Raw genomic sequence first — 17,710 nt, forward strand, 5'->3', positions numbered from 1 at the left:
GCCCCCAGAAAACCCCTCTAAACCCCCTCCAACTCCCCCAGGACCCCCATAAGCCCCCTCCCCACCTTCTCCTGCAGCGCCTCCCTCATCTCCTGCATCCCCAATAACCCCCAGACCCCAATAAACCCCCCAGACCCCCAATAATCCCCCACTAAACTCCCCTAAACCCCCCCAAATCCCCACCAACCCCCCTCCAACCCCACAGTAAACCCCCCATAAGCCCCCTCCCCACCTTCTCCTGCAGCGCCTCCCTCACCTCTTGCATCCCCAATAACCCCCAGACCCCAATAAACCCCCCCAAATCCCCCCAGACACCCCAATAAACCCCCCAAAACCCCTCTAAGGCCCCCCAAATCCCCACCAAACCCCCTCCAGCCCCCCCAGGACCCCCATAAGCCCCCTCCCCACCTTCTCCTGCAGCGCCCCCCTCATCTCCTGGATCCGCAATAACCCCCAGACCCCAATAAACCCCCCCAGACCCCCAATAAACTCCACCAAACCCCCTCCAGCCCCCCCAGGCCCCCCATAAGCCCCCTCCCCACCTTCTCCTGCAGCGCCTCCCTCATCTCCTGGACCCCCAATAAACCCCAGACCCCAATAAACCCCCCCAAATCCCCCCAGACACCCCAATAAATCCCCCCAAAACCCCCCTAAGGCCCCCCAAATCCTCCACCAACCCCCCTCCAACCCCCCCAGGCCCCCCATAAGCCCCCTCCCCACCTTCTCCTGCAGCGCCTCCCTCACCTCCTGCATCCCCAATAACCTCCAGACCCCAATAAACCCCCCCAAATCCTCCCAGACCCCCAATGAAACCCCACTAAACCTCTCTAAACCCCCCAGGCCCATCATAGGACCCCCCCCCCCCACCTTCTCCTGCAGCGCCTCCCTCATCTCCTGGACCCCCAATAACCCCCAGACCCCAATAAACCCCCCCAAATCCCCCCAGACACCCAAATAAACCCCTCCAAAACCCCACCAACCCCCCTCCAACTCCCCCAGGACCCCCATAAGCCCCCTCCCCACCTTCTCCTGCAGCGCCTCCCTCACCTCCTGGATGCCCAATAACCCCCAGACCCCAATAAACCCGCACTAAACCCCCCCAAATCCCCACTAAACCCCCTCCAACCCCCCCAGACCCATAATAAACCCCCACAAAACCCCTCTAAACTCCTTCCAACCCCCCCAGGCCCCCCATAAGCCCCCTCCCCACCTTCTCCTGCAGCGCCTCCCTCATCTCCTGGACCCCCAACAACCCCCAGACCCCAATAAACCCCCCCAAATCCCCCCAGACACCCCAATAAACCCCCCAGACCCCCAATGAACCCCCCAAAAACCCCACCAAACCCCACCAACCCCCCCAGGCCCCCCATAAGCCCCCTCCCCACCTTCTCCTGCAGCGCCTCCCTCATCTCCTGGATCCCCAATAACCCCCAGACCCCAATAAACCCCCACTAAACCCCCCTAAAGCCCCCCAGATCCCCACCAAACCCCCTCCAACCCCGTCAGGCCCCCCATAAGCCCCCTCCCCACCTTCTCCTGCAGCACCCCCCTCATCTCCTGGATCCACAATAACCCCCAGACCCCAATAAACCCCCCAGACCCCCAATAAACTCCACCAAACCCCCTCCAGCCCCCCCAGGCCCCCCATAAGCCCCCTCCCCACCTTCTCCTGCAGCGCCTCCCTCACCTCCTGGACCCCCAATAACCCCCAGACCCCAATAAAGCCCCCAGACCCCCAATAAACCCCCACTAAACTCCCCTAAACCCCCCCAAAACCCCACTAAACCCCCTCCAGCCCCCCCAGGACCCCCATAAGCCCCCTCCCCACCTTCTCCTGCAGCGCCTCCCTCATCTCCTGGACCCCCAATAACCCCCAGACCCCAATAAACCCCCCCAAATCCCCCCAGACACCCAAATAAACCCCCCCAAAACCCCACCATCCCCCCTCCAGCCCCCCCAGGCCCCCCATAAGCCCCCTCCCCACCTTCTCCTGCAGCGCCTCCCTCACCTCCTGCATCCCCAATAACCCCCAGACCCCAATAAACCCCCACTAAACTCCCCTAAACCCCCCCAAAACCCCACTAAACCCCCTCCAACCCCTCCAAGCCCCCCATAAGCCCCCTCCCCACCTTCTCCTGCAGCGCCTCCCTCATCTCCTGCATCCCCAATAACCTCCAGACCCCAATAAACCCCACTAAACCCCCTCCAACCCCCCCAGGCCCCCCATAAGCCCCCTCCCCACCTTCTCCTGCAGCGCCTCCCTCATCTCCTGGACCCCCAATAACCCCCAGACCCCAATAAACCCCCCCAAATCCCCCCAGACACCCCACTAAACCCCCCCAAAACCCCACCAACCCCCCTCCAACCCCCCCAGGCCCCCCATAAGCCCCCTCCCCACCTTCTCCTGCAGCGCCTCCCTCACCTCCTGCATCCCCAATAACCCCCAGACCCCAATAAACCCCCCCAAATCCCCCCAGACACCCCAATAACCCCCCCCCAAAACCTCATCAAACCCCCTCCAACCCCCCCAAGCCCCCCATAAGCCCCCTCCCCACCTTCTCCTGCAGCGCCTCCCTCACGTCCTGGATGCCCAATAACCCCCAGACCCCAATAAACCCCCCAAAACCCCCCTAAACCCCCCCAGATCCCCACCAACCCCCCTCCAACCCCCCCAGGCCCCCCATAAGCCCCCTCCCCACCTTTTCCTGCAGCGCCTCCCTCATCTCCTGGAACCCCAATAACCCCCAGACCCCAATAAACCCCCCAGACCCCCAATAATCCCCCACTAAACCCCCCCAAATCCCCACTATACCCCCTCAAACCCCCCCAGACCCATAATAAAACCCCAGAAAACCCCTCTAAACCCCCTCCAGCCCCCCCAGACCCCCCATAAGCCCCCTCCCCACCTTCTCCTGCAGCGCCTCCCTCATCTCCTGCATCCCCAATAACCCCCAGACCCCAATAAAGCCCCCAGACCCCCAATAAACCCCCACTAAACTCCCCTAAACCCCCCCAAAACCCCACTAAACCCCCTCCAGCCCCCCCAGGACCCCCATAAGCCCCCTCCCCACCTTCTCCTGCAGCGCCTCCCTCATCTCCTGGACCCCCAATAACCCCCAGACCCCAATAAACCCCCCCAAATCCCCCCAGACACCCAAATAAACCCCCCCAAAACCCCACCATCCCCCCTCCAGCCCCCCCAGGCCCCCCATAAGCCCCCTCCCCACCTTCTCCTGCAGCGCCTCCCTCATCTCCTGGATCCCCAACAACCCCCAGACCCCCAATAAACCCCCCCAAATCCCCCCAGACCCCCAATAATCCCCCACTAAACTCCCCTAAACCCCCCCAAAACCCCACCAACCCCCCTCCAACTCCCCCAGGCCCCCCATAAGCCCCCTCCCCACCTTCTCCTGCAGCGCCTCCCTCATCTCCTGCATCCCCAATAACCCCCAGACCCCAATAAACCCCCCAGACTCCCAATGAACCCCCCCAAAACCCCACCAAGCCCTCTCCAACCCCTCCAAGCCCCCCATAAGCCCCCTCCCCACCTTCTCCTGCAGCGCCTCCCTCATCTCCTGCATCCCCAAATCCCCCCAGACCCCCAATAAACCCCCACTAAACCCCCCCAAATCCCCACTAAACCCCCTCCAACCCCCCCAGACCCATAATAAACCCCCACAAAACCCCTCTAAACTCCTTCCAACCCCCCCAGGCCCCCCATAAGCCCCCTCCCCACCTTCTCCTGCAGCACCTCCCTCACCTCCTGCATCCCCAATAACCCCCAGACCCCAATAAACCCCCACTAAACTCCCCTAAACCCCCCCAAAACCCCACTAAACCCCCTCCAACCCCCCCAGCCCCCCCATAAGCCCCCTCCCCACCTTCTCCTGCAGCGCCTCCCTCACCTCCTGCATCCCCAATAACCCCCAGACCCCAATAAACCCCCCCAAATCCCCCCAGACCCCAATAAACCCCCCAGACCCCCAATAAACCCCCACAAACCCCCCCTAAACCCCTCCAACCCCCCCAGGCCCCCCATAAGCCCCCTCCCCACCTTCTCCTGCAGCGCCTCCCTCATCTCCTGCATCCCCAATAACCCCCAGACCCCAATAAACCCCCCCAAAACCCCCCTAAGGCCCCCCAAATCCCCACCAAACCCCCTCCAACCCCCCCAGGCCCCCCATAAGCCCCCTCCCCACCTTCTCCTGCAGCGCCTCCCTCATCTCCTGGACCCCCAACAACCCCCAGACCCCAATAAACCCCCCCAGACCCCCAATAAACTCCACCAAACCCCCTCCAACCCCCCAGGCCCCCCATAAGCCCCCTCCCCACCTTCTCCTGCAGCGCCTCCCTCATCTCCTGGACCCCCAACAACCCCCAGACCCCAATAAACCCCCCCAGACCCCCAATAAACTCCACCAAACCCCCTCCAACCCCCCCAGACCCCCCATAAGCCCCCTCCCCACCTTCTCCTGCAGCGCCTCCCTCATCTCCTGGATGCCGGTCCTCTTGATGAACTCGGGCAGCTCGAAGGGGGGCTTCTCGATGCCCCTCTTGCCCTGCAGGTATTTCCTCTTGAAGCACCAGTGCCGGGGGACGGGCACCGAGTTCCTCGTGGCTTTCAGGTGCACCAACAGTTTGGGGTCCTGCGCCGTCACGTCGTGCATCTCCACCACGTCGGGGCGGGCCACCAGCTGGAAGGGATTGGGGGGGTTATGGGGTGGGGGTGGGGGACACAAGGAGGGAGGGGGTCAATGGGGGAGTTGGGAGCGATGGGAGCGATGGGGTGAGGGGGATGTGGGGGATGGGGGGGCTGGGATGTGGGGCTGGGGGGGGGGTGGGAACATTAGGATGTGGGGCTGGGGGGGGGTGGGAGCTTTAGGATGTGGGGCTGGAAGGGATTGGGGGGGGTTATGGGGTGGGGGGGGGGACACAAGGAGGGAGGGGGTCAGTGGGGGAGTTGGGAGCGATGGGAGCGATGGGGTGGGGGGGATTTGGGGGATGGGAGTACTGGGATGTGGGGCTGGGGGGGGTGGGAGCTTTAGGATGTGGGGCTGGGGGGGCTGAAATGTGGGGCTGGGGTGTTGGGAGCACTAGGATGTGGGGCTGGGGGGGCTGGGGACATTATGAATTGGGGCAGGAGGGGATGAAATGTGGGGCTGGGAGCATTAGGATGTGGGGCTGGGGGGGATGGGAGCTTTAGGATGTGGGGCTGGGAGCATTAGAATATGGGGCTGGGGGGGCCAGGAGCACGAGGATGTGGGGCTGCGGGGGGTGGGATGTGGGGTGGGAGCTTTAGGATGGGGGCTGGGGGGCATGGGAGCTTTAGGATGTGGGGCTGGAAGGGATTGGGGGGGGTTATGGGGTGGGGGGGGACACAAGGAGGTGAGTGGGGGAGTTGGGAGCAATGGGAGCGATGGGGTGAGGGGGATGTGGGGGATGGGGGTACTGGGATGTGGGGCTGGGGGGGGTGGGACCTTTAGGATGTGGGGCTGGGGGGGCTGAAATGTGGGGCTGGGGGGTTGGGAGCACTAGGATGTGGGGCTGGGAGCTTTAGGATGTGGGGCTGGAAGGGATTGGGGGGGGTTATGGGGTGGGGGGGGACACAAGGAGGGAGGGGGTCAGTGGGGGAGTTGGGAGCGATGGGGTGAGGGGGATTTGGACGATGGGGGTACTGGGATGTGGGGCTGGGGGGGGGTGGGAGCTTTAGGATGTGGGGCTGGGAGGGATTGGGGGGGGTTATGGGGTGGGGGGGGGGACACAAGGAGGGAGGGGGTCAGTGGGGGAGTTGGGAGCGATGGGAACAATGGGGTGAGGGGGATTTGGGGGATGGGGGTACTGGGATGTGGGGCTGGGGGGGGTGAGAACATTAGGATGTGGGGCTGGGAGGGATGGGAGCATTAGGATGTGGGGCTGGGAGCATTAGGATGTGGGGCTGGGAGGGATGGGAGCATTAGGATGTGGGGCTGGGAGCATTAGGATGTGGGGCTGGGAGGGATGGGAGCATTAGGATGTGGGGCTGGGGACATTAGGATGTGGGGCTGGGAGGGATGGGAGCTTTAGGATGTGGGGCTGGGAGCTTTAGGATGTGGGGCTGGGAGGGATGGGAGCTTTAGGATGTGGGGCTGGGAGCTTTAGGATGTGGGGCTGGGAGGGATGGGAGCATTAGGATGTGGGGCTGGGAGCATTAGGATGTGGGGCTGTGAGCTTTAGGATGTGGGGCTGGGGGGGCTGAAATGTGGGGCTGGGGGGGTTGGGAGAACTAGGATGTGGGGTGAGGGGGGATGAAATGGGGGGCTGGGAGCATTAGGATGTGGGGCTGGGGGGGTGGGATGTCGGGTGGGAGCTTTAGGATGGGGGCTGGGGGGGCTGGGAGCTTTAGGATGTGGGGCTAGGAGCTTCAAGATGTGGGGCTGGGGGCATTACGAATTGGGGCAGGAGGAGATGAAATGTGGGGCTGGGAGCTTTAGGATGTGGGGCTGGGAACATTAGGATGTGGGGCTGGGGGGGTTGGAGCTTTAGGATGTGGGGCTGGAGAGGATGGAGTGTGGGGCTGGGGGGGCTAGGCGCTTTAGGATGTGGGGCTGGGAGCGCTAGGATGTGGGGCTGGGGGGGCCAGGAGCACGAGGATGTGGGGCTGGAGGGGATGAAATGTGGGGCTGGAATGTGGGGCTGGGACCACTAGGATTTGCGACTACACAGCAGCACACACAGCAGCACCCCCACCAGCACCCATGGGTGCCCGCCGCAGAACCCACATCAGCACCCCTGGGTGCCCATAGCAGCACCCACAGGTTCCCATAGCAGCACCCACAGCAGCACCCACGCCTTCCCACAGCAGCACCCCTGGGTCCCCACAGCAGCACCTAAGGGTGCCCACATAAGCACCCACATGGGCCCATTGCAGCACCCACAGGTGCCCACATCAGCAGCACCCACAGGTGCCCACATCAGCACCCCCATCAGCACCCCTGGGTGGCCATAGCAGCACCCACAGGTCCCCACAGCAGCACCTATGGGTGCCCACATCAGCACCCCTATCAGCACCCCTGGGTCCCCACAGCAGCACCCACGGGTTCACACATCAGCACCCACAGCAGCACCCCTGGGTGCCCATAGCAGCACCCCCATCAGCACCCCTGGGTACCCATAGCAGCACCCACAGGTTCCCACAGCAGCACCCCTGGGTTCCCACAGCAGCACCCCTGGGTGCCCCCATCAGCACCTATGGGTGCCCCCATCAGCACCCCTGGCTGCCCACATCAGCACCCACAGGTTCCCACAGCAGCACCCACAGCAGCACCCACATCAGCACCCCTGGGTGCCCACAGCAGCACCCCCATCAGCACCCCTGGGTGCCCACAGCAGCACCCACAGGTCCCCACAGCAGCACCCCTGGGTTCCCATGGCAGCACCCCCACCAGCACCCCTGGATGCCCACATCAGCACCCCTATCAGCACCCCTGGGTGCCCATAGCAACACCCACATCAGCACCCACACGTTCCCACATCAGCACCTACAGGTCCCCACAACAGCACCCATGGGTGCCCGGCGCAGTGCCCACATCAGCACCCCTGGGTGCCCACATCAGCACCCCTGTCAGCACCTAAGGGTGCCCACAGCAGCACCCACAGGTTCCCACAACAGCCCCCCTGGGTCCCCACAGCAGCACCCACTGGTCCCCACAGCAGCACCCACATCAGCACCCCCACCAGCACCCCTGGGTGCCCACATCAGCACCCACAAGTGCCCACAGCAGCACCCCTGGGTTCCCACATCAGCACCCGCAGCAGCACCCCTGGGTGCCCCCAGCAGCACCCATGGGTGCCCACATCAGCACCCCTGGGTTCCCATGGCAGCACCCCCACCAGCACCCCTGGGTGCCCACATCAGCACCCACAAGTCCCCACAGCAGCACCCCTGGGTTCCCACATCAGCACCCCCATCAGCACCCCTGGGTGCCCCCAGCAGCACCCCTATCAGCACCCCTGGGTGCCCATAGCAACACCCACATCAGCACCCATAGGTTCCCACATCAGCACCTACAGGTCCCCACAACAGCACCCCTGGGTCTCCACAACAGCACCCACAGCAGCACCCACGGGTTCCCACATCGGCACCCACAGCAGCACCCCTGGATGCCCATAGCAGCAGCCCCATGAGCACCTCTGGGTGCCCATAGCAGCACCCACAGGTCCCCACATCAGCACCCGCACCAGCACCCCTGGGTTCCCATGGCAGCACCCCCACCAGCACCCCTGGGTGCCCCCAGCAGCACCCACAGGTGCCCACAGCAGCACCCCTGGGTTCCCACATCAGCACCCCCACCAGCACCCCTGGGTGCCCCCAGCAGCACCCATGGGTGCCCACATCAGCACCCCTGGGTTCCCATGGCAGCACCCCCACCAGCACCCCTGGGTGCCCCCAGCAGCACCCACAGGTCCCCACATCAGCACCCCCACCAGCACCCCTGGGTTCCCATGGCAGCACCCCCACCAGCACCCCTGGGTGCCCCCAGCAGCACCCATGGGTGCTCGGCGCAGCGCCCACCTGCTTGAGCTCGGCCACGGTGAATCGGTTCATGCGCCTCAGTTTCTTCTTGGACAGTTTGGGCGCCTCCGCCTTCTTCTCCTGCAGCGCCGCCGACATCCCATAATAGCACGGCCCCCCCAAAAAAATTGTGTCCCCCCACCCCACATCCCCCCTCCATCCCCCCCCCCGTTTTTTTTTTTACCTCCCCCCCCATCGCCCATTTTACCCCCCCTTTTTACCCCAGCGCCGACATCCCATAATAATACGCCCCCCCCAAAAAATGGTGCCCCCCCACCCCAGAGCACCCCCACATCCCCCCCCCAGTTTTTTTTACCCCCCCCATCGCCCTTTTTACGCCCCCATTTTACCCCCCCTTTTTACCCCCCCGATTTTACCCCCCCCTTTCCCCCCCTCCCCAAATCCCCCCCATAACCCACCCCCCATCCCCCCCCTTTTTGCCCCCCCTCCCCAAATCCCCCCAACCCCACATCCCCCTTTTTACCCCCCCCCACACCCCCCCCTTCCCCAAATCCCCCCCATAACCCACCCCCTTTTTTACCCCCCCTCCCCAAATCCCCCATTTTTACTCCCCCTCCCCAACCCCCCCCATAACCCCCCCCTTTTTACCCCCCCACCCCACATCCCCCCCCTTTCCCCCCCTCCCCAAATCCCCCCCCACATCCCACCTCCCTTTTTACCCCCCTCCCCAAACCCCCCCCCATAACCTCCCCCTTTTTTACCCCCCCCAAATCCCACCCCCCTTTTTACCCCCCCTCCCCAAATCCCCCCCACCCCCTTTTACCCCCCCAAATCCCCCCCCATCCCACCCACCCCCCTTTTTACCCCCCTCCCCCAATCCCCCCACATCCCCCCCTTTACCCCCCCTCCCCAAATCCCCCCCCATAACCCACCCCCCCTTTTTGCCCCCAAATCCCCCCCACCCCCTTTTACCCCCCCCTTATTTCCCCCGCACATCCCACCCCTCTTTTTATCCCCCCCTCCCCAACCCCCCCCATAACCCCCCCTTTTTACCCCCCACCCCACATCCCCCCCCTTTTTGCTCCCCCCTCCCCAAATCCCCCCCACATCCCACCCCCCTTTTTACCCCCCTCTCCAAACCCCCCCCATAACCCCCCCTTTTCCCCCCCCCTTCCCAAATCCCCACCCCCTTTTTGCCCCCCCTCCCCAAATCCCCCCCCATAACCCACCCCCCAACCCCTTTTTACCCCCCTCCCCAAATCCTCCCCCACATCCCCCCCCCTTCCCAAATCCCCCACACCCCACCCCCCTTTTTTCCCCCCTCCCCAAATCCCCCCACCCTTTTTGCTCCCCCCTCCCCAAATCCCCCCCCCACATCCCCCCCATCCCCCCACCCCCCTTTTTGCCCCCCCCACATCCCCCCCCCTTTTTGCCCCCCCCCACATCCCACCCCCCTTTTTAACCCCCCTCCCCAAATCCCCCCCCATCCCACCCACCCCCCTTTTTACCCCCCTCCCCAAATCCCCCCCACATCCCCCCCTTTACCCCCCCTCCCCAAATCCCCCCCCATAACCCACCCCCCCTTTTTGCCTCCAAATCCCCCCCACCCCCTTTTACCCCCCCGTTATTTCCCCCCCACATCCCACCCCCCTTTTTACCCCCCCTCCCCAACCCCCCCCATAACCCCCCCTTTTTACCCCCCCACCCCACATCCCCCCCCTTTTTGCTCCCCCCTCCCCAAATCCCCCCCCATAACCCACCCCCCTTTTTACCCCCCCTCCCCAAATCCCCCCCCATAACCCACCCCCCATAACCCCCCCTTTTTACCCCCCTCCCAAAACCCCCCACCCCCTTTTTGCCCCCCCACCCCACCCCCCCCTTTTTACACCCCCCTCCCCAAATCCCCCCTTTTTACCCCCCCCACATCCCCCCCCAAATCCCCCACACCCCACACCCCCCTTTTTACGCCCCCCACCCCACATCCCCCCCCCTTTCCCCCCCTCCCCAAATCCCCCCCCATAACCCACCCCCCATAACCCCCCCTTTTTACCCCCCTCCCGAAACCCCCCCACCCCCCTTTTTGCCCCCCCACCCCATATCCCCCCTTTTTGCTCCCCCCTCCCCAAATCCCCCCCTCCCCAACCCCCCCCATAACCCCCCCTTTCTACCCCCCCACCCCACATCCCCCCCCTTTTTGCTCCCCCCTCCCCAAATCCCCCCCCCATAACCCACCCCCCTTTTTACCCCCCCTCCCCAAATCCCCCCCCATAACCCACCCCCCATAACCCCCCCTTTTTACCCCCCTCCCAAAACCCCCCACCCCCTTTTTGCCCCCCCACCCCACCCCCCCCTTTTTACCCCCCCTCCCCAACCCCCCCCATAACCCCCCCTTTTTACCCCCCCACCCCACATCCCCCCCCTTTTTGCTCCCCCCTCCCCAAATCCCCCCCCCATAACCCACCCCCCTTTTTACCCCCCCCTCCCCAAATCCCCCCCCATAACCCACCCCCCATAATCCCCCCTTTTTACCCCCCTCCCGAAACCCCCCCACCCCCCTTTTTGCCCCCCCACCCCATATCCCCCCTTTTTGCTCCCCCCTCCCCAAATCCCCCCCTCCCCAACCCCCCCCATAACCCCCCCTTTTTACCCCCCCACCCCACATCCCCCCTTTTGCTCCCCCCTCCCCAAATCCCCCCCCATAACCCACCCCCCATCCCCCCCCTTTTTACCCCCCTCCCGAAACCCCCCCCACCCCCCTTTTTGCCCCCCCACCCCACCCCCCCCTTTTTACACCCCCCTCCCCAAATCCCCCCCCCCCTTTTCCCTCCCCCTCCCCAAATGCCCCCCCCCCTTTTTGCCCCCCCCCCACCTGCTCATCCTCGCTGCTGTCGCCCTCGCTGCCCTTCTGCCCGTCGTCCCCCCCCCTCTTTTTGGGCAGGGCGGGGTTCTCCGTGCGCTCCGCCCTGTCGGGCTCCTTCTCCTTGTCCTTCTTCACCTCGTCCGTCAGCTGCCGGAGCCACCGCAGCACCCATGGGTGCCCCTGGCCCCCCCCCGTGCCACCAGCACCCAGGGGTGCCAACACCTCCCCTTCATGTGCCACCATTCTCCCCCCATACCATCAGCACCCATAGGTGCCGCCATCATCCCCCCGTGCCACCAGCACCCATGGGTGCCCCTGCCTCCCCCCCACATGCCACCATTCTCCTCCCATGCTATCAGCACCCATGGGTGACCCTGCCCCCCCCGTGCCACCAGCACCCAGGGGTGCCAACACCTCCCCCCCACGTGCCACCATTCTCCCCGCATACCATCAGCACCCATAGGTGCCGCCATCATCCCCCCGTGTCACCAGCACCCATGGGTGCCCCTGCTCCCCCCCCCGTGTCACCAGCACCCATGGGTGCCCCTGGCCCCCCCCCGTGCCACCAGCACCCAGGGGTTCCAACACCTGCCCCCCACATGCCACCATTCTCCCCCCATACCATCAGCACCCATAGGTGCCGCCATCATCCCCCCGTGTCACCACCACCCATGGGTGCCCCTGGCCCCTCTCCATCTCACCAGCACCCATGGGTGCCCCTGGCTCCTCCCCGTGTCACCAGCACCCAGGGGTGCCAACACCTGCCCCCCACATGCCACCATTCTCCCCCCATACCATCAGCACCCATAGGTGCCGCCATCATCCCCCCGTGTCACCACCACCCATGGGTGCCCCTGGCCCCTCTCCATCTCACCAGCACCCATGGGTGCCCCTGGCTCCTCCCCGTGTCACCAGCACCCAGGGGTGCCAACACCTCCCCCCCATATGCCACCATTCTCCCCCCATACCATCAGCACCCATAGGTGCCACCATCATGCCCCCATGTCACCAGCAGCCATGGGTGCCCCTGGCCCCCCCCACGTCACCACCACCCATGGGTGCCCCTGCCCCCCCACCCATGACACCAGCACCCTTGGGTGCCAACACCTCCCCCTCCCCCCACCCCGTGTCACCAGCGCCCATGGGTGCCCCTTCCTCCCCCCCATGTGCCACCATTCTCCTCCCATGCTATCAGCACCCATGGGTGCCCCTGCCCCCCCCCATGTCACCACCACCCATGATTGCCCCCTGCCCCCCCTCCCCATGTCACCAGCAGCCATGTGTGACCCTGACCCCGTCTGTGTCACCAGCACCCATGGGTGCCCCCTGCCCCCCCCCCCCATGTCACCAGCACCCATGAGTGCCCCTGACATCTCCCCCCGTGTCACCAGCACCCATGGGTGCCCCTGCCCCCCCCCATGTCACCACCACCCATGATTGCCCCCTGCCCCCCCTCCCCATGTCACCAGCAGCCATGTGTGACCCTGACCCCGTCTGTGTCACCAGCACCCATGGGTGCCCCCTGCCCCCCCCCATGTCACCAGCACCCGTGAGTGCCCCTGACATCTCCCCACATGCCACCAGCACCAATGGGTGCCACCATCATCCCCCTATGTCACCCCACCCCCACCCCTGAGTCCCCTCCCCCCCACCCTTGGGTCCCCTCCACCCCCTCCCCTCCCCCTCCTTCCCCACCCTTGGGTCCCCTTCTCCCCCTCCCCTCACCCCCCCCCCTTGGGTCCCCATCCCCCCTCCCCTCCCCCCCCCCCACCCTTGGGTGCCCCCCCTTCCCATGACTGCTCTGCCCCCCCACCCCACGGGTGCTCTGCCCCCTCTCCCCCCCACCCTTGGGTCCCCTCCCCCCCCCACCCTTGAGTCCCCTCCCCTCCCCCCCACCCTTGGATCCCCTCCCCCCCCCCCACCCTTAAATTCCCTCCCCACCCCTAGGTCCCCTCCCCCCACTCCCCTCCCCTCCCCCCCCACCCTTGGGTCCTCTCCCTCCTCTACCCCCCCACCCTTGGATCCCCTCCCCCCCCGTCCCCCTCCCACCCTTGGGCCCCCTCCCCTCCCCCTCCCCTCCCCCTCCCCCCCCCACCCTTGGGTCCCCTCCCCCTCCCTCCCCGGTCCCCCTCCCACCCTTGGGTCCCCTCTCCCCCTCTCCCCTCCCCCACCCCACCCTTGGGTCCCCTCCTCCCCCCCCCCCGGTCCCCCTCCCACCCTTGGGTCCCCTCTCCCCCTCTCCCCTCCCCCCCCCCCACCCTTGGGTCCCCTCTCCCCCTCTCCCCTCCCCCCCCCCCACCTTTGGGTCCCCTCTCCCCCTCTCCCCCCCCCCCCCCCCCCGGTTTCCCTCCCCCCCTTGGGTCCTCTCCCCCCCCTCCCTCCCCCCCCCACCCTTGAGTCCCCTCCCCCCCCCCCCACCCTTGGGTGCCCCCCACCCTCGGGTGCCGCCGTTACCCGGAAGGCCTCAAAGATGCGCTTGAAGAAGACGAAGTTTGGCTCGTAGATCTCGGGCTCCTCGCTCACGTATTCGATCTCCACCTCCGCGCCGCCATCGCCGCCCCCCGCCGGCCCCAAATCTCGCGAGGCCGCCCCCAAATCTCGCGAGGCCGCCGCCCCCAAATCTCGCGAGGCCCGCGACCGCTTCTTCTTCTTCTTCCGGTTCCGGCGCTTCCGCGTGCGCTGCGGGGTCGGAGGGGGTCACGGGGTCACGGGTGTGGGGTCAGCAGGGGGTCATGGGGTCACGGTTATGGGGTCAGTGGGGGTCATGGGGTCACGGTTATGGGGTCACGGTTATGGGGTCAGCAGGGGGTCATGGGGTCACGGTTATGGGGTCACAGGTATGGGGTCAGCAGGGGTCACGGTTATGGGGTCAGTGGGGGTCATGGGGTCACGGTTATGGGGTCAGCAGGGGGTCATAGGGTCACGGTTATGGGGTCAGTGGGGGTCATGGGGTCATGGTTATGGGGTCAGCAGGGGGTCATGGGGTCACGGTTATGGGGTCAGTGGGGGTCATGGGGTCACGGTTATGGGGTCAGCAGGGGGTCATGGGGTCACGGTTATGGGGTCAGCAGGGGGTCATGGGGTCACGGTTATGGGGTCACGGTTATGGGGTCAGCAGGGGGTCATGGGGTCATGGGTGTGGGGTCAAAGGTATGGGGTCAGCAGGGGTCACGGTTATGGCGTCAGCGGGGGGACATGGGGTCACGGTCATGGGGTCACGGTTATGGGGTCAGCAGGAGGTCATGGGGTCACGGTTATGGGGTCACAGTTATGGGGTCAGCAGGGGTCACGGTTATGGGGTCAGCAGGGGATCATGGGGTCACAGGTATGGGGTCGGCGGGGGTCACGGGGTCACGGTTATGGGGTCAGCACGGGGTCATGGGGTCATGGTTATGGGGGCAGCGGGGGGTCATGGGGTCACGGTTATGGGGTCAGCAGGGGTCACGGGGTCACAGGTGTGGGGTCAGCAGGGGGTCATGGAGTCATGGTTATGGGGTCAGCAGGGGGTCATGGGGTCACGGTTATGGGGTCAGTGGGGGGTCATGGGGTCACGGTTATGGGGTCACAGTTATGGGGTCAGCGGGGGGTCATGGGATCACGTTTATGGGGTCACAGTTATGGGGTCAGCAGGGGGTCATGGGGTCACGGTTATGGGGTCACGGTTATGGGGTCAGCGGGGGGTCATGGGGTCACGGTTATGGGGTCACGGTTATGGGGTCACGGTTATGGGGTCAGCGGGGGGTCATGGGGTCACGGTTATGGGGTCACGGTTATGGGGTCACCAGGGGTCATGGGATCACAGTTATGGGGTCAGTGTTTATAGGATCAGCAGGGGTCGCAGTTATGGGGTCACGGTTATGGGGTCAGCAGGGGATCATGAGGTCACAATTATGGGGTCAGCAGGGGGTCATAGGGTCACAGCTATGGGGTCAGCAGGGGGCCATGGGGTCATGGGTGTGGGGTCACCGCTTATAGGGTCAGCAGGGTCATGGGGTCACAGCTATGGGGTCAGCAGGGGGTCATGGGGTCAGCGGCGGTGACGGTTATGGGGTCAGCAGGGGGCATGGGGTCACAGGTGTGGGGTCACCGCTTATAGGATCAGCAGGGTCACGGGGTCACAGTTATGGGGTCACGGGTATGGGGTCATGGGTATGGGGTCAGCAGGGGATCATGGGGTCACAGGTATGGGGTCACGGTTATGGGGTCACAGGTCTGCTGTCAGTGCTTATAGGGTCAGCAGGGGTCACAGTTATGGGGTCAGTGCTTATAGGATCAGCAGGGATCATGGGGTCACGGTTATGGGATCAGTGCTTATAGGGTCAGCAAGGGTCACGGTTATGGGATCAGCAGGGGTCATAGGGTCACGGTTATGGGGTCACAGTTATGGGATCACAGTTATGGGGTCAGTGCTTATAGAATAAGCAGGGGTCACAGTTATGGGGTCACGGTTATGGGGTCACGGTTATGGGGTCAGCAGGGGTCACGGTTATGGGGTCAGTGCTTATAGGGTCAGCAGGGATCACGGGGTTAGTTATGAGGTCACGGTTATGGGGTCAGCAGGGGTCACGATTATGGGATCAGCAGGAGGTCATGGGGTCACAGTTATGGGGTCAGCACTTATGGGGTCACGCTTATGGGGTCAATGCCATGGAGTCAGCACTTTTAGGGGCAGCACTTTTAGGGGCAGCACTTTTAGGGGCAGCGCTTTTAGGGGCAGCGCTTTTAGGGGCAGCCCTTACAGGGCGACTGCTTATAGGGTCAGGGTTTACAAGGTCAGCACTTATGGGATCGTTGCAGTGGGGTCACCGCTATGGGGTCATTTGTATGGGGTTGCTATGGGGCAGCTATGGGGCAGCTATGGGGCAGCTATCGGGCAGCTATGGGCAACTATGGGGCAGCTATGAGATATCTATATGGGAAATAGGAGGTATCTATGGGATATCTATGGGGCCGCTATGGGGCAGTTATGAGGTATCTATGGGGCAAGTAGGAGATATCTGTGGGATATCTATGGGGCAGCTATGGGGCACTTATCAGGTATCTATGGGGCAGCTATGGGGCAGTTATGAGGTATCTATGGGGCAAGTAGGAGATATCTGTGGGATATCTATGGGGCAGCTATGGGGCACTAATCGGGTATCTATGGGGCAGCTATGGGGCAGTTATGAGGTATCTATGGGGCAAGTAGGAGATATCTGTGGGATATCTATGGGGCAGCTATGGGGCACTTATCAGGTATCTATGGGGCAGCTATGGGGCAGTTATCGGGTATCTATGGGGCAGCTATGGGGCAGTTATCGGGCAGCTATGGGGCAGCGATGGGGCAAGTAGGAGGTATCTATGGGATATCCATGGGGCAGCTATGGGGTATCTATAGGGCCGCTATGGGGCTGCTATAGGGCAGCTATGGGGCAACTATGGGGCCGCTATGGGGCCGCTATGAGGTATCTATGGGGCAGCTATGGGGCAGTTATGGGGTATCTATGAGGCAGGTAGGGGATATCTATGGCATATCTATGGGATATCTATGGGGCAGCTATGGGGTATCTATAGGGCAGCTATGGGGCAGCTATGGGGCAGTTATGGGGTATCTATGAGGCAGGTAGGGGATATCTATGGCACATCTATGGGATATCTATGGGGCAGCTATAGGGTATCTATAGGGCAGCTATGGGGCAGTTATCGGGTATCTATGGGGCAGCTATGGGGCAGTTATCGGGTATCTATGAGGCAGCTATGGGGCAGTTATCAGGCAGCTATGGGGCAACTATGGGGCAGCTATGGGCCAGCTATCGGGTATCTATGGGGCAGCTATGGTGGAGCTATGAGGTATCTATGGGGCAAGTAGATGGTATCTATGGGACAGCTATGGGGTATCTATAGGGCCGCTATGGGGCAGTTATCAGGTATCTATGGGACAGCTATGGGGTATCTATAGGGCCGCTATGGGGCAGTTATCGGGTATCTATAGGGCCGCTATGGGGCAGTTATCGGGTATCTATGGGGCAGCTATGGGGCAGCTATGGGGCAGTTATCGGGTATCTATGGGGCCGCTATGGGAATGTTATTGGATATCTATGGGGTATCTATGGGGCCGCTATGGGGCAGCTATGGGGCAGTTGTCGGGTATCTATGGGGCAGCTATGGGGCAACTATGGGGCCGCTATGGGGCAGCTATCAGGTATCTATGGAGCAAGTAGGGGATATCTATGGGGTATCTATGGGGCAGCTATGGGTATCTATAGGGCCGCTATGGGGCAGCTATAGGGCCGCTATGGGGCAGCTATGGGGTTGTTATGGAGCAGGTAGCGGGTATCTATGGGGCAGCTATGGGGCAC

The 17,710-nt window shown here is 63.7% G+C and overlaps 1 protein-coding gene across 20 annotated transcripts in view; it reads right to left on the bottom strand.

Moving 5' to 3' along the window:
• SF3B2 (splicing factor 3b subunit 2) overlaps positions 1 to 17,710 on the bottom strand; it is an 81,115-nt gene that overhangs the window by 44,951 nt on the left and 18,454 nt on the right. For 18 of the 20 annotated variants that reach the window (XR_016461259.1, XR_016461263.1, XR_016461260.1 and 15 more), the window contains exons 7-10: positions 13,827 to 14,051; positions 11,382 to 11,552; positions 8,552 to 8,632; positions 4,467 to 4,694 (exon numbers count right to left, since the gene is read on the bottom strand). Coding sequence is in view for 15 of the 20 variants with exons in the window: in XM_090129781.1 (XP_089985907.1) it covers positions 4,467 to 4,694; positions 8,552 to 8,632; positions 11,382 to 11,552; positions 13,827 to 14,051 (705 nt within the window). In the remaining 5 variants the exon portion in view is untranslated. The remainder of the gene's footprint in view (positions 1 to 4,466; positions 4,695 to 8,551; positions 8,633 to 11,381; positions 11,553 to 13,826; positions 14,052 to 17,710) is intronic. The other 2 variants (XM_090129788.1, XM_090129776.1) reach the window with 1 other exon arrangement.

This window comes from Phasianus colchicus, chromosome 37 (assembly GCF_987193195.1).
Source record: "Phasianus colchicus chromosome 37, bPhaCol1.hap1.1, whole genome shotgun sequence".
Lineage (NCBI taxonomy): Eukaryota > Metazoa > Chordata > Aves > Galliformes > Phasianidae > Phasianus > Phasianus colchicus.